The 23218-nt window shown below is 37.9% G+C and overlaps 1 protein-coding gene across 6 annotated transcripts in view; it reads right to left on the bottom strand.

The window, feature by feature from the left end:
• Window positions 1-23218, bottom strand: part of LTBP1 (latent transforming growth factor beta binding protein 1) — a 419491-nt gene that overhangs the window by 22599 nt on the left and 373674 nt on the right. For all 6 annotated transcript variants that reach the window (XM_068564861.1, XM_068564862.1, XM_068564863.1 and 3 more), the window contains 5 exons: window positions 11951-12127; window positions 11158-11244; window positions 9128-9256; window positions 8313-8453; window positions 7149-7319 (listed from right to left, as the gene is read on the bottom strand). In XM_068564861.1, the coding sequence (XP_068420962.1) occupies window positions 7149-7319; window positions 8313-8453; window positions 9128-9256; window positions 11158-11244; window positions 11951-12127 (705 nt within the window). The remainder of the gene's footprint in view (window positions 1-7148; window positions 7320-8312; window positions 8454-9127; window positions 9257-11157; window positions 11245-11950; window positions 12128-23218) is intronic.

Genomic DNA, 23218 nt, shown 5'->3' with positions numbered 1-23218 from the left:
GAGAGGACCCATGCCTCCGCATTTTGATCAATAGCAGTGTTTCACAAAACATTTTAAGCATTTGCCAATTTCTTTTGTGGCACTTCAGTCTCCTTGGAGGTTTTGTTTTTTTTTTTAACCCCTCTGTGACCTTTCTATGCCTGACCTGCACCTAGTACTTCAGAGGTTAAAACACCTGTGGTGCAGTACACTGTATCAACCAATAGGTGGCAATCTCTCAACACACTAAGGCTCCCCTCAAAATTTCTTAACTTCTACGTTTTAGATCAAGACTTTGTCAATTCTTTATGTTCAGTTTGTTCACAATAAGTCTAATTATTTTAATAGTTTACTTAACAGAAGTCTAATTATTTTAACAAGATAACCACAGACACCGGGATCCCCGGGTACTTTAGATTCCAGGGTTCAAATGTGTCTAATTTTCTTTCATTTGCAGGTCAATCGGTTTTTATTTCCATGAGATAATAGCACCCTACATATCTTGTAACCCATAGGTACATTTTTCCAGAAAATTTTGAGTTTATACTTTTAAGAGTAGCAATAAATAAAAACATTAAAAGTTCATTTTATCTATGTGCTAGGCATCACCAACAGTTTAATTCACTGAGAATTACTGACTTGCTTTAATCCATTAATTCATCAAGTATGTATTGTTATCTATTATGGCCACCGTGTGCTTGACTCTGATACAGAGTCTAAGTTGGCTAAGCTTACTGACTGGCTATAAGGCTGTAGAGTTTCTCTCTCAGCACACAATGCATGAGGAAATTGAAAAAAAAATCTCATCTTTAGTTTTTCACTTTGTTACTTTTATACTCTAAGTGACACTATTTATCTAAGATGTGCTTTGAGACCTTGGGGAGATAGGGACTGGGGTAACACTAAAGTGATTGATAGCACGGATGCCTGGATTTGAATCTGCCACTTCCTGGTATCTGACCACGTATGGTAATCTTCTGTGTCTCAGTTCCTCTCCCCCCAAAAGGAGGTAATTATATACTTACCTCATAGGATGGCTTGGAGAATTAAATATCTTAATTGATGGTAAGCCTCTTGAATGGTGCCTGGCATTGTGCTATACACATGTCAGCTACCATCATTTTTTACTCAGGTGGAGACCCAGAAAAACCAAGCTACATAAAACTAGTATTCAATAAACTCCAGATTTGAGAGTTCATGACTTCCTTCTAGCATGGCACTGAAAATTTCCAGAAAGATCAAACAATGACCACCCTCTGTCATTCAAAATATGGACACAGTGGTTTGTCTTTCCTGACTTGGTTTTTCGAATAGCTTTTTCTCTCAGAGGCTGGCCAAGATATCATGATAAAGAGCCCAAATTTGATGGTCCTCCCAAAGCAGTTCAGCCACTCCCCCCAAACCAAGGGGAAAAAAAAAACATTTTAAGAACAGGCAGGATTAGAGGGTATTGAGAGGGGCAGGAGAAGAAGAGGATGATGGGACAGGAATAAGAGAAACTCCAGAGGTTGAGGAGGGGGAGGATGTCAGGACACGACCACTTCAACAAACTCACTGCCGGGCCGCCCTCAACCATCTGAAACCTTCTCCTAATGCCTGGTGTCTGGCCTCCCAGACTTTAGCTGAGGATTAAAATGGGAGCCCCAAGCAGCTCCAGAAATGTACTGAATGGTACAACTAGGCAATTCTACTCATGTAAAGTTACCCTGACAGGATCCATCACCCTCCACTCACTCACCCTGCATGTGGTACCAGTCTGCACCTGGTACCAATCTGCAAGTTGCCATCTAACTTCAGAGAACACTATTTCAGGAGCCACTCCTACCTCCTCCAACTACCAGTATTCTCAGATGCAGTTGCTGCCTTAGTGAGAATTAGTGCCCATAACCTATTGGACCAGAAGTGTGAAAGCCTGTTTTGGAGCCAAAGCTTTACTTTACACTGCACTTTAATGCTCAAAGCTGATGACAAGCACTGCGATTTATTACTTAAATTCCTCCAGCACTGTTTCCATCAGTAACTAATTGTTCCCCAAAGCAGTGCTGCACTCCTAGGGAAACTGGAAGGTTCAGTGCCTGACAGGCTGGAATTCATCCAGTGCTTTCATTAACAAATAGACAATATGGTCCTTTCTCAACTATCATGTATTCCTGAAGAGCAACATTTAAAAGGCTCAACGGCAGAATGAGCAAATCAGTTTTAAAATTCACACATTCTCTGCTTCCTCTACGAAAAATTAATAACGGCATTAAAGTCGGTTTTAACAAAACCAGGTGGAATGCTGCTAGGTGTCTCTAGAACCTTGCTAGTGTGGTCCGAGACCCAGCAGCAGCATTGCACTGGTTCTTAAGAATGCAGAATCCTGCCCACCCACCTCCACCTAGAAACCAGAATCTTTTTTTTTTTTTTTTTTAATAACATCACCAGGTAATTGACATGCCCATTAATGTTTATGAAGCAGTGGTCTAGAAGAGAAAGTTTTATATGAGGACAATTATTTCTGCATTTGTCTATCCTTAATTTCTTGATTCATGTTCAGATGCTATTAGGTAAGTGTGTATTTCATAAGAACCTTAGATTTCAGTTACATTTGAAAATGCATTTGATCTGACTCACCCGGCAGCAGTAGCATTAGGTGCTACAACCTTCTAATGCTTACTACGTGTCAAGCGCTATGCTAAGTGTAACTGATCCTTACAACAACCCTGTGAGGCAGGTGATATTAGTTTCGTGTGAGGAAACTAAGGCACAGAGGGACAAAGGAACAAGGCTGTGTAGAGAGAAAGTTGCCAAACCAGGATTCCCACCCAGGCAACCTGGCTCCAGAGTCCATGTGCTAACCCCTCTGCTCTGGCTCTTCTTGCTTGCTATACTCCGGCAGAAACATGCTCAACGGGAGATGGTTTGGTGTAGATATGACCAGAACATCAGGTACCACTCAAGGAAATGCCAGCTAATCACAGGGCCTCTGGAAAAATTGCTTAACTTCGCCGTGGGCTTCTCCCTGGATTCAGGGTACAGTATCCCTAAGTCTAGTTCAAGGCCCATAATTTCAAGGGTATTAAAGAAATACTCCTTCTGGGATGTCTAACTACTTCCTATACTCCAACAGAAACAGAATAGTGTTTTTCAATACGTGTTCCCTGGAACCCTGGGGTCCTTCACAGATACCTCAAGAGCCTAACTAGTTGTTCTCCCTACCAGTAGCTCCAGCATCTTTGATGTTAAAGAATTTATATATATTGGAAGTTAAAATAATAATTCAGTTGACAAAAGACTACCTTTTTCTAAAAAAATAAAAGACTGAAAATCACTGATTTTTGAGGATTTGGCTGACTATAGACTAGTGATTCTTTTCGGAAAATTTATCACCAGTACTGTGCATATATAAGCTAGAAAGAGTGCAGCAAAGATACTAAACTTTTTTTTTTTAATTTGGCATGTGGTGCCACTATTTCCTCGTACCCCATACTTTCCTAAAAATATTATACAGTATATATTTGTTCACATGGATTTGTTTGAATTTACATTTAAAATTTTGTTTTGTAAAGTCTCAGTTACAAATAATTGATGCAATATTCTAAAATTCATTTCTAACACCAAAATAACTTGAATTTTCTTTTAAAAACTTAGTCAATTAGATTTGATTTGCAAAGGCAACTAGCTCATCAGATTTTCATGCAGTAGATACTTAATATCACAGGATCAGGACAGGGACAGAATAAAATGAAAATACATGCAGAACCTTTCATAAAGAAGTTTCCATAACCCAAATGTTGGGGTTGTGGACAGAATATGCACAACACTCCTACAAATCAGCAAGAAAAAGACACAAAGTCCAACCAAAGAAATGGGCAAAGGATATAATTCACTGACAAGGAAATACAAATCATCTATAAACAAGGAAAAGATGCTCCAATTCCCTAGAAATAGGGAGACGCATATAAGATACCCTTCTTACCCATATGATAACAATTTTAAAGACTGAGACTATCTAATGGTAAAAGGGTATGAGGAAAAGGCATTTCAAACACTGTCAATGTGAGTGTAAATCTGTCCTGTATTTTTTGGAGAGTAGTATAGTATAGTATTTTCATTTGTAGGAATTTTCTTATCAAGACACTTCCACAGCTATATATAAGATACATACATGAAGGTTCATTGCAGCATTGTTTATAATAGGAAAATCAAGACTGGGGAAGGGCAGGGGTTGGGGGAGAGAGACAGCCCAAATGTCCGGTGCTGGAGGTGATTAAATAAACCATGGTACAGGCATACCTTGTTCTACTGTGCTTCCCTTTACTGTGTTTTTTTTTTTTTTTTTAAACAAATTGAAGGCTTGTGGCAGCCTTGCATCAAGCAAGTCTATTGCACCATATTTCCAGCCACATTTGCTCACTTCCCGTCTGTGTCACATTTTGGAAATTCTCACAGTATTTCAAACTTTACCACTATTACTATGTTTGTTATGGTATTAGTGATCTTTGATGTTACTATTGTAATTGTTGTAGGGTGCCACAAACCCCACCCATATGAGACAGTAAACTTAACTGTTGAAACAAAGGATTTAGAATATTACATAAAACTAATTGAGAAAGCAGCAGCAGGGGTTGAGAGGACTGACTTGAATTCTGAAGGAAGTTCTACTCTAGGGAAAATGCTATTAAACAGCATTGCATACCGCAGAGAAACCGTTTGTCAAGGCAGAATCAATTGAGGTGGCAAACTTCACTGTTGGCTTTTTTTAAGAAATTACCACAGTCACCCCCATCCCCAGCAATCACCTCCCTGATCAGTCAGCAGCCGCCAACAGCGAGGCAAGACCCTCCACCAACCAAAAGATGACTTGCTGAAAGCTCAGAAGATGGTTAGCATTTTTTAGCAATACAGCACTTTTAATTATCATGTATATTTTTTTAGACATAATGCTATAGCACACTTAACAGACATAAACACTGTACAGTGTAAATTTAACTTTTATATGCCCTGGGAAACCAAAAAATTTGGGTGACTTGCTTTACTGCAATATTCACTTTATTGTGGTGGTCTGGAACTGAACCCATAATATCTCCAAGGTATGCCTGTACATCCATAAAACAGAGTCTGTGCAGCCATTTAAAAGTTACCATCTTTCACCAGTTCTAAGATACCCTAGACTGCAAAATACATCCTGATATAACAGACACTAAAATGTGAAAAAATCGCTTGTGGCCATTAATAGATGCCATCAATTATAAGATACCCCCAATTTCAGAGATGCTAAAGAGTAAATCAAAAAACGTGTGCCTCAGATCGACGATATGGATTTCAGCTTTAAATATTCTCCTAAATATAAATATATAATAACTAATATGGATTAAAAATACAACAATAGTTAATGTATAGAAAAAAGACTTGGATAATTAAAACCAACTGTTAAGAGTGAACATCTTCAGAGGTACAAGCTATTAGGTATAAAATAAGTTATAAGGATATATTGTACAACATGGGGAATATAGCCAATATTTCACAATAACTATAAATGGAGTATAACCTTTAAAAATTGTGAATAATTATTTTGTACACCTGCAACATATGGTACATCAACACTGTACTTCAATTAAAAAAAAAGAGTGAACATCTTCAAGGAGCGGAGTTCAGCTGTGATGGAGTAGATGGAGGGGGACATAACCTCTTTGATTAATTCTTTAGAAGAAGGATATATTTTTTTAAAAAATTAAACAATAAAAACACTGCCTAAGTAGAAAGGTTTGAGGTATTCAAGCATCGTGAGAAGATGACTCAAGTCATATATATTACAGTCACTTCCTTAAGATTCCACCTTCTTCTCCTTGTGGCAATTGCCTCTAGGGACAGAGGCTACAGTAATGCTAATAATACACCACACTCCTTGTGTTCCTGCCCTATCTACATCCTCCCAGTTCTCACAACAACCCAACAAGATAGATGTCTCCATTAATGAGCTGCATTGGGTGAGGTTCTTTTTCCCCAAGTCACGCAGCTGCTGTGGGCTGTTCTGAATTCCAGATCCAGATTTCCTGGCCCCAGAACCCATCCTCTTTCCATTTCTGGGCTACTATCATTACCATCTATATCTTTAAAAGGTTGCTCTTCATCCTTTGCTGTTCCTTTTCCTTCTACGGCATTTCAAATTACTTTCTTTTTTGTGCTACATTGGTTTAAGTTATTTCCAAGCTAAAAAGCTAATTTATTATTAAATATCTTGAAGATTACATTCGAATTAACTAAAAATTAATGCAGTTCCTCTTTTCAAGCAATTCTTCCCCTCTTGGCCATTCTGAGAATTTGTTCATTATAAACTCTTTCACTGTATATCCACACAGTATTTTTCCAGCTTTAACAAATCGATTCTATAGTCAAAGACAAAATGCTATACTGAACACTTTCAAGTGCTTTCCTTTAACAGGCAGTAAGTAGCTGCAGCGTCAAGAAGAGAAATAAGCAATCAGCGCAGAACCCAACAGTCACCAAGTAGCCCAGCCTGGGAGCCAAGAGTCAGCACCTTCCAGCCCTCCTCCCACAAGAGGAGAGGGGAGGAAACTGAGAGCTTAGCCAGTCCCTTTTTTTTTTTTTCCATTTGACCAAAGGTTTTAACCCCAGGTCTAAAACTTGAAAGTCAAGGAGATTTGTTCAAGTACATTTTACTTACTTTCTACTCTCTTCCTTTATGGTTCTAACCCTTCTGTGATCTCTCCCACAAAGGGGTTGACATAAAAACTTGGGCTTTGACCTATACTGTCTATATTAATACTTTTTGCTCTAAGTAGAAACTGTTAGAAATGAGAAGGCCTGTAGGGGAAAAAAAAAAAAAAAAAAAGAAGTATCAGGAAATATAAATTCTAAAGACCTATGCCACCAACTGCTAAGATGCATTATATTTCTCTGGGTTATTTATCATTCTTCGGGGAAATGGAATGAGGGTTTCAAAAATTAATGACAAGGTCTGGACTGGAGGTAAACCAGGAGCCAGATGTTATGCAAGCCTGCTCTTCCACTCCCTAAACACGCACACGCGCGCACACACACACCCCTCTGATGAAAGTAAGATATCAGGAGTGAAGGTGAAGATGTATAAGTAAAAGAGAATTGTCAGGCTCCAAAGGATCTTTCCAAAGGCCTGCAATAGAAGGAACTAGGTAGGAGCTCACCTGAATTTTTCATGGGGCAGAGGGCGCATTGCATACCCCAGGCCTCTCCATACAAACAGCAGCACTCAGTATATGTTGTCTGCTTGCCAACGAGAGGCCGGCTACACACAAACTCATCACTCAGATGTTCCCAGCACAGATCTTGGTAGACATCGGTTTCTTCAATTTGTTCTGAAAGGGAAGACATGCTTCCATGACAATTGCACTGTTATTCCTATCTCATAAACACTGTGGTAGAAGCCAGCGAGTCTCAGAGTTTCCATCCCTATTTCTAAGAGTGACTTCCAAGCAAAAGTCTGAAGCCAGTCTGGTCTTTCCATGGATCAAACCTCTGTCACCTCCAACTGGGTGTCATTCCAATCAGCTGACATTCAACCTGCCCATCATGTTCCAATTAAATCCTTCCCTCCGTAGCTTCCATCATTACATAAAACCCTCCACTATCTTGCCTGTACTTCATAATCCTGATGGACTCCTTATTCTTCTGGTCTTTGATGTTTCACATTTACTCTTCTGTCAAATCCTACCATTTCTTTCTACATAAAATTTTTGGGATTCATCCTTTTTCACCCATTTCATTTGCCGAAGCCCTGAACTAGTGACACTTCATCCTAGGGTCCTTAATTCGAACCTTTCTACTTTTCAATTGATTTCAACCAAAGCAGTCTCCTGAATGTGCTGATACGTTGATCAATTAAGCCATTGATCAGTCAGCGGCACACTGCCTTCTCGGGGATGAACAGGGATTCCTACCGATGGACTTCAGAGCCCTCCACCAATCTGACGAATTCTGCCCTCTGCTCTGTCCAGCCTCATCTGTGTCCTCCAGTCTAGTCAAGCAAACCTAATTATTTTTCCCTCAATTTACATCTTCCTCAGTTGCCTTTAATGGTTCAATGTGATCAACCCTCAGGCACGGAACAGCTCTGCCATCTGTTCAGCCACTCCGTATTCTGTTGTCCATTAAATCAGTATGTGCAAGGTGTTAAATCTCCTACATACTGATGATATGCATCTTATTCTTTCTCTTAGCATCTCATTTTAATTATTTCAAAATACCCAAGGAATCAATTTTTTAATTTTCCAACAGCTCACATTTCAGTCAAAAGGAAAACCTTATGACATTTATTTGGACACAGACTTGCATCTCATATCCAAACATACCATGTGATTCAGTTGGTCGGATACATCTTTTTTCCGAAGCATCCAGGACCATCGGGTGGGTACAGAAGCAGTTATAAGAGCCTTCTGTATTAACGCACTGGCCATCAATACAACTGTTGGGGTCTTGACACTCATCTATATCTTAAGAGAAAAAAAATGACAGAAAATCAGCAATCAGCTGCACCTCATACACTTAACCAAACTTAATACACTGCTGAATTTAGTCCAGATTCCAGGGGCTGCCACATTTTAATCAGCTACACATCATCATCCAAAAGAGAACAGCTCCAACTCTAAAAATGTTAAGTTGTATTGATTGGAAAAATAACATTGCCCTACAGCTGCTGACATTAAATAAGGAAAGAAAACATTTAAGAACAGGATACGCTTAGAAATCTAGGATAAAATGTCTCTGTATGACAGTTTTAAAATTATTTCCTTTTGCTGTGTTTTTCTGCCTAGTGTATATGGTTTTCTGCTTAGGCATTAAAGTCTGGGTCAGTATTTAAAGATGACTTTCAGTGCATGGTATGAGTGATGAGACAGGAGGCTCCCCAGACCAAAAGAACACTTCGGTTATACCAGTGACCTGAATTATAATTCCACATTGAATATTAACTCTTTGAAATCTATTCAAATAGTAGTATGAAGGGTTTTTATTTTCTTAAATATTGCTCAAGAAAAAGATCCATAAAACATTTACAGATCTTTTCAACACATGATTTAGAGTCAAAGAAGTTGTTTTGATATGTAGCATTACTTATTTTTTCCGTGTACTTGCATAGCACATCACACCATAGCCTCTTAAAACTTACCAAAGCACTGCAATTTGACGGGATCATAGTATGTCCCCTGCTTACAGTAGCATTCATAACCAGGCTGAGTGTTCAAACAGAAGCCATTTTTGCAGATCTCTTGTCCAAAAAGTAGGCATTCATCTGCATCTATGGGGGAAACAACGGAGAAATATTTAGAAAGAGGAGTTATTTGGGGTTTTTCAGTTAAATAGAAGAATCTAACCAATATTGGGCAAGTTAGATATTATAATATTTATATTACAAAGAGTCTTAAAAACACAGAAATATCAAATTCTTAAAGTTCGGACTAATTCACAGAGGCAGAAATATAATCAGGCTTCTTTCTCTGTTTATGGAGCAATGCCCAAAACATTATCAGGGAAGGTATATTTGTAAATAGAGCTTCGGAGATGCTACCTCGTATTTGATGAAAGAGTCTACGGGTTCCATAATGGCACCAATAATATTCTCTGAAGAAAATACCCTTTAAGACATGTGCCTTTCTATAAATGTATATTTTGGCCCGTTAACTAGTTGAGGTGAAGAAAACTCCCACGAAGAGTTTGATGCAACTTGACGGAAGTCCTCTTTCTTGATAATGAGCTAATGAAAGCACAGTTGCTAAGAATGCTGGCAGACCCATTTTCCTCCACAGAATTTACAGAGCTTACTGTCCACAAACCTCAGTTTACTCAGTGGTAAACTGGAGATAAGAGGAACATCGATAGGATCGAAAGGATTCAATGAGAAGATCCACGCAGAGGACTCGGTACACTCTCAAAAAGTGTGATCTATTGCTTTTGTGCAAGTATTATTAGCATCATTTCTAACATTTTAAAGCTAATGTCGTCTAGTCCTCATTTAAAAAACTGGAGACTCCATAGATAAATTGCTCAAAGTTACACAGCTGGAAAACGGCAAAACCAAGTCGACAATATATGACTGTTTGAATCCAAATCTAATATTCTTCCAACCATTTACAGCACTGCCAAGATAGGGTGAAGAGGAATTTATTTTTATTTTAAAAAGGAGGATGACTTTACGGTGAAATCAGGGCTCCACTTCATAGCACAAAGTGAAATTTCACTACATCTCTGAAAGAACATAGTGTATGATATTTGCGAATTTGAAAACCATTAAACACATTTCGTGAACTAAGTCTTGTTATTTCACTGAATTAAATCATAGATGTACTTAAAAAAACACAGATGGAATTTCTTATCCAGCTGCTGAATTATACCATATTAGTAAAACACTAGTTTGCAAAAATGGATAGACAATAAAAATGTTTTTAGTCTGTTTTCCAGCCACTTAACAGTTTTCAATGTTAAACTGTAAAGAAAAAAAAATCACTTTGTATGTAAAAGGTCATAATATCTCTATCACTGAAATGTTAAAAGTTAGTGGTTAATGAGGAAATACTCATATCTGTAGTTTAAATTTCACCAAAATTAAAAAGCTGCACATTTATTTTAGAATTACAGGCTAATAGCATTAAGTATATAAAACACACATCTACTTTTGCTTTCTTCCTTTCCATTCCTTATTATTAATCTGTGGCCATTAGTAAATGGTCCTAGCAAAGTAGGATGCTTTCTAAAAAGGCAAGAATCTTTGCTTTGTTGATGACCATTAAAGGCCAACCTGATGATGGTCAAATTTATATTGGTCCTAACTTATGATTTCTAATATAATTCTACAATAAAAGAATGAATTTATTAAGTACAGAATTTTGTGTTAAGTACTTTTACATATGTTATCTCATTTAATCCTCATGACAACCTTTGAAACATTATTCCTATCTCAGAAGTGGAAACCCAGAATCTTAAGTGAAGTCCCACTGTCATACAGCCTTAAGTGTTCTAACTCCCAAGCCACGGTTCTCCCTAGAGTCCACTGGAGCCTTCTTCCAATGGTAGGATTCAAGGCTTTGTAATTAGTTTCCATGGCTGAAAAGAATTCTTCTTCTGTCTAACCCAAGCCATTCAAGTTTACTTGAATGTCAAATATGCACACACATTGCAAATTAGTTTCTGCTTGATTCTGACCTTTATAGTTCTCGCCATCAACGTCATAAGAGGATTCTCCAGTGGGGACAAAACCTTTCCCTCTAGGACACATTTCAGTGAATTCAGCTGATTTCAGGAGAGAAAAGGGGGAAAAAAAGTTGAAAAAAAACAACAAGTATCTTCCACGAGTACGTTTTAAATTCAGTTTTGCTTTCTCAGACTCAGAGACTTTAAGGCAAATCTTGTCATCTAATTCAGACAAATAAATTCAGTACAATCTCAAAAATTACAGACTAGGTGCAAATAAACCTAATGACTTCATAAGTATAATTTACAAAAAACCTTGCTAGTTTACCCATATATTATTTACACATGTTTTAGCTATGGGTACTATGGTGTGTTATGACTTATTTCTCCATTACTGTGGTCTCTAGTATTTTCAAATTTCAATAAGAATCCAAAATCCTAGCTTAAATATGCAAGCTCCAGTTAGGAATAATGCTGTGTCATTGTTAGCAAAAATGATTAGTTTTACCTTAAAAATGGAATAAAACTGAATTATCTTTCTGCCAAAATATTATATGGAATGTCACTATAACAGCATATTCTGTGAGAAACAGAAGTTTAAGAATTCATACTGAAGTGGGATAAGGGTATGGGTCCAGCCCTGAATGAAACCCACTCTAAGGTAATCTCACTTCAATTTGACTATGGCAGGTACCAGTAGATGTTACCATTTCAAGGCTTCAATAATCCAAATGAGAACATTCCAAGGCCCATGAACACCACACAACAAATACCAGTATGAACACAGCACTTAGCTAATTCTTACCAGTTCCCAAGACCGGGCAGGGGAAAATCTCACAGTTATCTCCCCACCCAGCACCAGAGGTACAGCAGCATTCTTGTTTGGTGACATTGGGGGCCAGCACGTTGTCACAAAGACTGGCGTCATTTAGATTATAGTAGCACTCTTTCTTTTCTTCTTCGGGTTGATCTACTTCTAAGTCTAAAGAGAGTAGAGAAAGTAAAAAAGAGTGTTGACAGGATACATCAGATCTACCTGTATCACAACGGAATTGAAAACACAGTGGTAAAAAAGATTGACTGCACGTGCCAATGGCACTTCATTTACAGAAAGCTGCTTTCCACTTTGTGTTGGATTCTTCCACTTCAAGATAAAATGCACCTGAATCCCGAATTTTGGTGGATTTCTAACCCACCCCAAGAGTGTAAATCTGTCAAAATCATTTCCTTTTACCTTAACCAATTACTTTATTCTTGTAAATTTGGCTGTGAGTACAGTTTCCATATCTGCTTTCTTGACAAACATAGGGTCATTCTTTACTGAGCTAGAACACCTACGTAAATCAATGAAAATTTTCCCCAACACTGGACCAGAGATATGGGGCCACACATAATATTTAACCCTTAGATGGTTATTGAGATAACCATGCCCCCCTAAATTTTCTAAACAGTACAAAGCAGAAGAAGACAAATAGAAAAACACTGCAGTAACCTGAGTCTATTAAAAAAAAAAAAAACCCTTTCATTACTAGAAATCTACTTAAAGTGCTGCAAATATATGATCCTGAATGAAAAAATAAGAGCCAGCTAAGCCTCGGGGTAGAATTTCAAGGCTGGGTTCTAGTCCCAGCTCAAGTGTGTCCTAAAGAATATATTGATATATTCCAACAGAGTCTGTTTAACCCTCTGTGATAAAAGTCAAGGTGATATGATAGAATACAAATGATAAGAACAACTCCACCTACTTTCAGTTAATACTAAAAATGATTTAATTCCATCAGATTTGAAGTCTACAAACAAGTTTGTGCTTTTAAAAAATGATTTTAAAAAAACCCTCTTCCCTACTAAATGCTAGAGTTCAAATTACTGCCTATGATCCAGTTAGAATTTCTTATTTTAATTTTATGCTATGTCAGATAAGCTGACTACTGCCGTCACAATTACTTAGATTAATACTAATGAAATATTTTCATTAGAACTGCTATCTACAGATTCTTAACCCAAAGAAACTATATAGGGACAAGGGGATAACACTTGTCAGTAAGGATAAGACTTTAATCTCAATACCTACCTTTTAAAAAAAAGCTGGCAGATCGTTATACTCTTAGGAAAGTTTAATGATTTATTCTCATAATAGTTTCCTATATATTTACTTTGGCAGGGTCAAACTGACTGCGGAAACCTGATTAATATATAACAAAGGTGTTCTTAAAATGTAAGGTCATAAAATTCTATCAGAAGAGCTACTGCCCTTTCTTTCCCCTTATGGCAGTAAAAGCAAGCAAACGAAGCTTCGACGTATATATTACTCCCAGAATGCAGAATATCAATGAGAATGTAAAGGATCCCTCTCACCCTTGACTCTGGCTAATTCTCAGATTATTCTACCTTTTTTTTTTTTTTTAACATCTTTATTGGAGTATAATTGCTTTACAATGGTGTGTTAGTTTCTGCTGTATAACAAAGTGAATCAGTTATACATATACATATGTTCCCATATCTCTTCCCTCTTGCGTCTCCCTCCCTCCCACCCTCCCTATCCCACCCCTCTAGGTGGTCACAAAGCACCGAGCTGATCTCCCTGTGCTATGCGGCTGCTTCCCACTAGCTATCTATTTTACATTTGGTAGTGTATATATGTCCATGCCACTCTCTCACCCTTGACAGGATTCAGCTTGGACTCTAAGTCTTAATAGCTAATGACAAATTCAAACCTAGAATAAGTGTCCAGGAAAAAACTGAAATGCTGATTCCTATGCAGTTTATGAAGTGGTTTTAAATCATTTCCTTGTGTGTGAAACTGGATAAAACCTGCCACATCCCTCGTCTCAACTAGCTTTTCAAGTGTGCAGGGGACAGACACGTGCTTTGCCTGCTTTCATGGAATGGACCACCATGACCAGTTTATTCCCTTCAGGAGGGGCTCCAAGCTCTTACACAGGGTATTACTGAGGAAAATGAAGGGTAGGTATTTTAAATTAATACGAAATCAATCATGAACCCTGTAAAAAATTTTATAAACTCTCTCCCAATATGTGTGAATATATTGACCGACTATTACTATGGACAATTCCACTCATTTTATTCAGTTTGCCTAAAACACAGTTAGTTATTAATGAATGCATTTAGAAATATAAATCAAGTCAGCAACACAACTAGAGTTTTGCCAATCAGGTTTACAGTCGATGTTAAAAGAGTGCTCAATAATTGTTTTTCTCTTTGTACAAGGTTGTAGATATGTCACAGTTTTTATTACAAGATGGAAACATTGTACAGTAACACTTCAATGAAGGCTGCTATATTCACAGGTAATTAGAGACCACAGGCTTCTGAGTCAAAAACTTCATATACATCTAAACACTGTTTCTACCATGTTTTTTTATACTCACAGAAATAAAATAGTTTTTTCTTTTTTCTTTGGAAGGAAACTCAAAGGTGATCGCATAAGGGAAATAATCAATATCACTGTATTATTCAGGTTTTACATTGGTTATTACAAGTTTTGCTCTTATTTTCTTTCCAAGCAGTTTGAAGGTTCAATGTTTACACAGCTGAAATTGAGGGTCAGTCAGGCCCTCATCCGTGTTTGGAAAGAGATGCAAATTCCGTTTAAAAAAACTGGTCCACAAAGGTCATTCTGTGAAAAGCTACAATTTCCCTATCTTCCTAACCTTTAAATAATTAACTGCCTAGAGCATTTTTCCACAGGGGGAACACTCAGTAAAGACATGTAATGTGATTTCTTTAAAAAATCTCTATGAGTTTATGTCACTGTCGCTAGGGGAGGAATTTTTCTATCACAAAATAACTTTAAAAGATCAAATCAAAAGTTATAGAAGGTGCCAAGCTCAGAAGAGAATGAATTCTATTTTTCAGAAAGATTTTATTAATAAGGTTATAATAATAATTATATATAATATTAATAATTAATATGATTAATTCTTATTATTATATAACAATTAATAATTAATAATTTTATTAATAAGCCATACTTCATATCTCATGCCATAGACTTCTAGGAAATATATTACTTCACCTCCAGTATTTTCAGATTTGATTTTTCAATATGTATTAAGAGGTTGGCTTCACATCTGTGTATAAAAAGCAATGTGTATATTTTAATCCCAGGGGTATGTATGGCTGCTGATAAGAAATGAGTTTTTGGACCTCTCACGTGTGTGCCTTTTTTGAAGAAACTTTCACAGATGCTTTTCACGTGACACACAAAGTAACTCCATGAGCTGGACGGCGCAGGTCATACAGCATCCTTCCTTTCTGGAGGAGAACATTTAGGTTGGGTCCAATGTCCAGCGCCTAATGCTCTCCCCAAACCTCTTCTATGGGGCTCAGCTTCTTAGCATTTCAGCGAGCCTGAGTTTGTTTTGCTTTGCCTTTGCCCAGGGGGCAGCAGATAATCCTGGTGATGTAGAGTTCAGTGACAAAGCCGCATACAGCGTGACCCTCTTCCCTTGCTCTGGATATTAAAGAGAGGGTTTGAGCAGTAGGTACCACTGGTGAACTGCCCTTTCTAGAAGCTCTTCTCTCTTGCTTCGTCACTTACAGGATTATTTCCTGCTTTAGTCTTTCCCCAAACATGTCTAATCTTAGGTTTGCTGTTGGAGTGGGGAGATCTGGAACATTTCTTTGGTTAGAGTGGACACAAACATTCTAAATGGGCCCTTGCCTTTGCTTTCACTTTCCATTTGCAATATTTTCTGAAGGCCTTCAGATGCCAATCCCCTCCATATCCTTCTGAGACAGGATGACAGTGACCCAAGAGTCACATCACAACTACGTGTGAGTAAACAATGCCCCCAAATGAAACACCTGCCCTAGTCCTGAAAAAGACACCAATTTATAAAACTCTGTGTCTGTAATAATGTTCAGCAAATGACTTTGAATAGGATTACTCAGGAAGCTTTATTCTCTTTATTTTAAAAATCACCACAGGCACTAATGTTTTATACCAACTCATACTTTTATGAGAAAAAGCATTCCAGTGTAATAATCCAAAGGGAGTAAAAGAGAACTTGGAAATTCATTTTTTCCCCTAGTTTTCTCATTCAAAGACTTGGAAGATGAGAAGTGTGTGTGTGTTTTAAGTGGAATTTAAAAGAAAGCCATTGGTGAGTTTCAGAAAATAAGCACTGACAATAGGAATGGACTGAACATGAAGGGATGCAGATAAAAAGGAAGATCGTAGAAAGGCGGTAACTTCAGATAGTAAAAGACGTGGAAGAAGTCAAAATAAAGTTTAGAAAGTGAAGTACAAGAGCAAAAATACTTTCAAAGCAGATTCTTTCACACAGTGCCTATCCTTAAAGATGTCAATCAGGTAGTCAGGCATGACAGTGCAAGGAAAGCAAGTTGGGCGTGTAAGCCACACTGTAAAGGGTCGGGGGCAAGGCAATCCTGGAAGGCTGCCTGGAGGAGCTGATATTTTGAGTCAAGTTCTTGAAAAATAAACTTTAAAAAAAAATTGGCTAGAAAGTAAGGTGTGACAGAGGTGAGGAGGAGTAAAAAGTACAACTATCCTTAGGTCTGTGTGGGTAGAGCGGGCAAGGGGAGAAGTGGTCTGTGGAAGGAGTCACAGAACTGATTTTGAGAACAAGAGAATGGGGCAGGGATGCATTAACATGTGAACAAGTGATAGGTGTGTTTGTGACTTAGGTGCTGAGGCAGAGGACAATGCCAGTCTCTACTGGAAGAGAGTCGCCTCATCCTTGCCAGGAGGAATGGAGGATATTTTGGGTTTTGCTTTTTCTGGTGAAGAAGTTAGAAGGCACTGGGAGGAAGGAGCCTGGGATAGGAACAGGCTGGGGAGAGGGTGAGAAGTGAAAGTCTCAATGATGGAAATATTATTAGAAACTGGAGAAGTCAGAAGAAAAGCGGGCAGATCTAGGTGAAAGAAGAGACTCCTGAAGGCAGAATAAAGCGCCCCGGAGAAAGAAAAGTGGGAGACGCACACTGGGACGAGGTGCAACAGGCAGCACAGAGGGAAAGGAGATGACGTCACAGCAGCATGAGAGCCGTCACAACACCGGCACACGTGCATGGCGAGGCCCTGTGAGGACGACCTCAAGAATAAAGCCACATCTGCAGCGACATGTAAAATATCTGGAAACGTTTAAAATGAACTGTACAAACAGGCCTTATTGGTAGTGAATTCTAGGATACAAAATGCATTTCTAATGCAACAGTGTGGGTGTCTCTTGTATTAAGAGGATAAAATGGTTTATGTACATGGTTTACTCAACTGATATGTCAGTTCATTCAAATATCAACACCTCTTTATTAAAAACTCATTTTAGATACTATACACAGCAAGCATAAAACTTCATGAAAATAAAAGCATCATTTGGTAGTAAACTCTTCTCACTCTTGTTTTTGAAGGTGGGAAGAAACCTGACCCCTTTTTTTCTTTTTTTTTAATTACAAATGAGCATATTTTCCTCAGCCTTAGCTACATTTATGGTATAGATCCATTACAAATACACAATAAGACCTCAGGAGTTTTATGGCATTTTACAATGTTTGCATTCTAAATACTGTGGTTTCACTGTCTTTAATTTTTTTCCTACCAAAGGCCTTTTTTTTCCAATCAGAAATTATTTTAAAAAAATTCTCCCAAAGTTAATTTATTTTACAGGTTACCTAAAACACATAAAAAAAAAAAACCCCCACTGTGCCAAATATAACGGTTGAGTGATATTATATGTGGTCTCATGCCTTTAAAAAAACATGTACATACACAAAACCTGTAGTGGACCTCTCCAGGAACAGAGAACAAGCACGCTGTTTAGGTTCAGTTGTCAGAACTACGAGGATGATTTGCACAGTGTCCCCTGATAGCAGGGACCTGGTCTTTTGTTTTTTTTTGTTTTTTTTTTTTTTTTGCTCTACTTGTAATTTAACCAAAGCACATAGGGGTACTGTCCCCTCTACCTAGAAGTGTGAATAGATCAATTAAGTGTGGTCCATGATATCTTTGATAAAATGAATAATTCTTACTCTGCAGAATGAGCTGGGAATGAGATGATGGGATAGAGAAGGAACACATTCTTGAATGCGGAGAAGCCTATTACTCAATAGGCTACAGTGTCTGCTGTAGGTCAGGCACGATGCCTAGCAGTGAGCTGGGTGACAGACAATACAAGGAGGAATGAATGACTGAGCATAAGGGTCCTGTTACCCTGCTGATGGATTTGGACTTCATGCTGGAGGCAGGAATAAGCAGCTGAAAGTTTTAAGGGTTTAAAACCAGATGTATGTTTCAAAAACGTGAATTGGCAGCAATGTGGAAGAGGAACTGATGGGAGAGGCAGGGAGAGAAGTCAGGAGGCAAGTGCCACAGTCCAGGGAAGATAGGCTGAAGGACTGGCCCAGGGCAGTGGTAGCAGAGGAGCAGAGAGATTTGAAGGATACTGTTGAGGTAGAGATAGCAGAATGTTATGATGGCTTGGATGGATGGAGAGAAAAATGAAGTATGACTTCAGGATCTACAGTATGTATGTTTGGCAATTAATGAGTGTACACAGGGAGAGTAACAGGTTGGAGAGGGAATGGTAATTAATTTGCTTTTGGATAATTTTAGGCAGAGATGCTTCCAAGACACCCTGGGAGGAAGGTCCAGTAATAGGCAGCTGGAAATAGGAGTGTGGCACTCAAGAGAGAGGTGGAGAGGCATAGATATTCACTTGGTCATCCACACCAAGTAATTAATACTCCAAGTAAGTTGACTTGGAGAAGAGGATAAAATATCCCAGGAGAAGAATACAGAGTAAAAAAGAGGGCTAACCATGCAACTCTCTGGGACGTTATTATTTAAGGAATGGCGAAAGAGTCAAGAATGAGACAGAAAAAGACCAGTGCAAGAGGTAGGAGGACACAGGGAAGAGTAATGTCCTGAAATCAATAAAAAGGAAAGGGGGAGGGAAGATGAGAAACTACTGTCACAAGAGGAAAGAGTTTCACCCAGATGAAGGGTCTGAGGGCCCGATCTCAGTGCCTTGAGGATCAACTGGGAGACAGTTCAGTGGAGGTAGGGATGCCCCTTCAAAGAATCTGGAGGTCAACATGGTCACAGAGATTATCCCTGGACGGTAACACAGCAGGCGATTTTCTTTTTTGATATATTTTTGTATTTGCCAATTTTCTAAGAATATGCATTGTTTCAATAACGAGAACAAAACAAAGAAATAAAGTGAAAAGGAAGCCAATTTTTAAAAGAATGTGCTATCATGGGGTCCTCAGCCTTGAGAAGTAGAATTAAGGGGAAAGACCCTGGAGTCGGGTTCCTGGGCCAATTCTGCCAGTTGTTAGCAATATGGCCCTACGTATAACATTTAGAACTTCTCTCTGGGCCTCGGCTTCCTTACCTGGAAATAAAGTTGCTGGGCTGGAAAAACACTAGGGTGCTTTCTAGACGTAGAAGTCTAGGACTTAGCTTGCGATGTGAGAATAAGCTCTCAAATATATTAGAGAAAACTGATATTTAAGGAAACCCTATCATGAACTGTGTAAAGAACAATTATTTTATAATACAAATAATCTTTAATTTCTGATCTTGTTTATTTATAGATCTTTAATTTCTGATCCTGTTTATTTGCTTTAAGACAAGTGAAGAACAATTATTACACAATGCAAATAATCAGCCTGATTCACATGTTTTATAATTTCTCATCTTGTTTACTTTGTTTTCTTAAAGCAAGGCACACCTGCATTAATTATAATATATATATATCTTTGTGTTCCTTTCATTATACCTTCTGTTTTAAAAATAAAATTCAGTTCCCACCACAGAGTCTCCTCTGTGCACCAATCAAGACAGAGAACAGCATTTTGTGTGTAAGGCTTGAAGGCTGCAGTTGTCAACACTAAATATTTACTGCTTCCCTTAGAGTGCCCAAGGACATAAAGTTTTTATTGAGTAATTATCACAGGCACTGAGGAAATAAAAGCATCAGGCTATATTTCATAGCCATACCCTCTTACAGGTGATGAGTGGTCTGATATGGACATTTTTTAGTTATTTCTGTTTCAGGTGCTTTTACACAATGTATAGCAATGTAGATTAGTGGCCAAAGGCCCAGGCAATGAAAACATTAGACCAGACCTAAAAAATTAGGTGGGAGCCAAGAAGTATTTTAGAAATAAAAATCCTAGGACATTAAAGTTCAAAAGTACCTTCAAGGTCATGGTATAGATCCATTACAAAGGTTATGGTATAACCTTTGTAATAACCTTCCAGGTTATGGTATAGATCCATTACAAATACACAATATTTTCGAAATAAAAATCCTAGGACATTAAAGTTCAAAAGTACCTTCAAGGTCACCTGGGACAATGTCATGCTGGAAGTAGGAGCCCTTCTGCCAGCCAGTGAGTATCTCACCTGTTATCGGACACCTCTAAGGAAACACCCACGATTTCATGAGACAGTTATCTGCTGACTCTCTCAAGCTATTGGAAAGTTCTTCTGCATACTGATCTGAAATCTGCCTTGCTGACATCCAGCCCCAGTTCCGTCCTCAGTGAGATACCACTTCAGATGAGGATGGTACTGCTCCTTGTTGCAGTGTCTGTTGCCCTGGGGAAATTTTAAAGCCGAGGAAAAATATTACAGCCTAGAGAGCAAATGTATCTTTCTTTTCCTAATTACCTTCCAGGAGGGATGAGATCTAAGCTGTTAGTCTATCATGTATATAATGAAATTAATTTGAATCCTATCTTGATAAAAACTTTAACTTAAATTTGGTACAAAATGTTTTGTTCTGTATAACAGCAGATTCTTTGACTGGAGTATGATACAAACTTTTAACCAGCCTCCACTTAACCCCCTTGTTAGATGAACTAATGTTCTCCTGTCCTCTGAAAAACATCCTGGCTAATGCCCACAAGCAGGTGGAAGGCTCACAGCCAGCTGGCTGTTCTCAGGTGGGTCAGCGTACTTCTGTACTGACGTGTTGAGCGGTATGCCAACCGAGACTCAGCTATGTTCATTCTCAAACACTGTGCCAATGTATTGATTATTGTAATTACATAATTAAATAGTATATAAACCAATCAAATATGAATGAGTAGAAGAGTTGTTTCTAGAACAAGTTAAACCTTTAGAAAGACTAAGGTTAAAAAAAGTAAAAAAGAAATAAAAAAGGTTATCAAACTAGGAATGGATAAGACAACTGCAGAAAATTGAAAAAAAAAACATGAAAACCTAAAGTGACTTTGCACTTATTTACTCAGCAAAGGCCTTTAAATTCTTACTCCCTTTAAAGTGGGCGGTGCAGATAATGCATAATAGATGTGGTTTATGCAAGACAAGCCCATACAGAATGCAAATGGATTTCTACTCGACAGACCTCGGCTCTTCTTCGGAGACTGGGGAATAAATGTACATTACGTGCTTTAAGTTAAAACTTAAATATTTAAAAGATGTATTATCTTTTTTTATGATTTCCAGTTGTAATCACCTTTTTCAAACAAATGAGCTTTGATGAAGTCTGATGAAGTCAGGGAGGGAAACTCCTGCTGCAGTTTATAGCTGATCTATCTCTCAGGATAGAGAATTGCTAAAATGAAGATGTTATCATAGACCATCTTAAGACTCCATACAATCAGTTCGAATTTGCCAAGAACCCTACAAATTGAGGTATGGTAGAAGTCAGAATTGCCAGGAACTATACAAATTAATAAGCTTATCCAGTTACTAAGGCAGATTATACTGACATGGACCAATAAAACAACTGAGTATGTACAATATTTGGCAGAAGCCAGAGAACTATGGGGAAATAAGCAAGAAACTATTAAAGGATCAGATATAATGTTAAGTGGAAAGAGAAACTATGTATTCACTGGCAGACAAGCTTTACGAAGCTGAGTATTCAAAATGCTGGTCTTTGCAAAAGCAGGAGAGTACTTAGTGAACTCTGACTGGAAGAACTTTCCAGAAAGAGTCAATGAGAGAGCAAGGAGATAAAGAGAGCAAAAAGGCAAAGCAGGTGTTAAGGACTTGGTTACCGAAGAACTTAAAAAATAGGAGACGAGGAACAAGGCTTACAAAAAGAGTCGCTGTAAAGTTTTAAGAAGTAGTTTACAGTGAGCTAATCCAGTTCATCAAAACTGGTTCAGATGGGCTCATGATCCTATTAAAGCATTATTAACTTCTAAAAAAGACATGAGCAAACTTTAGGATCCCAGACATGTACCTTAATTGAAGCTATGTGAACTGAACAAACCACTTCTTGACATTACTAAAACATTCCAGCAAAACTGTACTCATAGTTTAAAAAACCCACCATCTCAGAAGAGATCACAAAAGGAAGAGAAATAGATAACCCTTATGTGTTTGGATTTTAATAATTCATTTTAATACTTCATACAGTACTTAGTTACTAACAAATGGCTTTTACGTATATAATTTTAAAAAAAGCATAAAACGCTGTGCGGTAAATATAACCTTTCTTTTATAGGTGAGAAAATTGAAACTCATAGATGTTGAATGATATGCTCAAGCTTACATAGCCACAAAACAGCAGACCAGAACCCTGGTCATTCCAGTTTAAAGCATTAGAAAAAGTTTGGAAAATAAAGGAAAAACCTAAAATTTCCATTAATTCTAATAATTATCTTTTTACGTCTTCCTTCCTTCCCTCCCTCCACATATAGTGATCACTGGAGTATCTTTTTTTTCACTTGACATTGTACAACATGCATCTATCATGACTACCTAACCTTCATATAGATGACTTAATGACTATACAATATTATATGTGAATTATTCCAGTCAAAATAATACTACGGGGAAGGTGCTACTCTATAGAACCAAAGACAAATAAGAAAAAGGCAGTTACTTCACCAGTCCTGTTATTGACCAGCCAGGTTTTTGATTTTTGGTTTGTTTTTTTCCATTACAAGTAGAGCTAAAATGAAAAGTCTTTTCTTTATGGCTCATGAGTTGCAGGGGTGGTCACTGAAGGAAGAGCAACCCTTCCCTCCAGAAACACTCTCTTTCTCGTCATAGTGTTTTTGAATTACTGCCCGTACATTTAATTCTGCACCCATCACCTTTCTA

Source organism: Eschrichtius robustus, chromosome 15, assembly GCF_028021215.1.
Source record: "Eschrichtius robustus isolate mEscRob2 chromosome 15, mEscRob2.pri, whole genome shotgun sequence".
Classification (NCBI taxonomy): Eukaryota; Metazoa; Chordata; class Mammalia; order Artiodactyla; family Eschrichtiidae; genus Eschrichtius; species Eschrichtius robustus.
The sequence above is the reverse complement of the archived record's forward strand: the minus strand, read 5'-3'. Positions and strand labels throughout refer to the sequence as shown.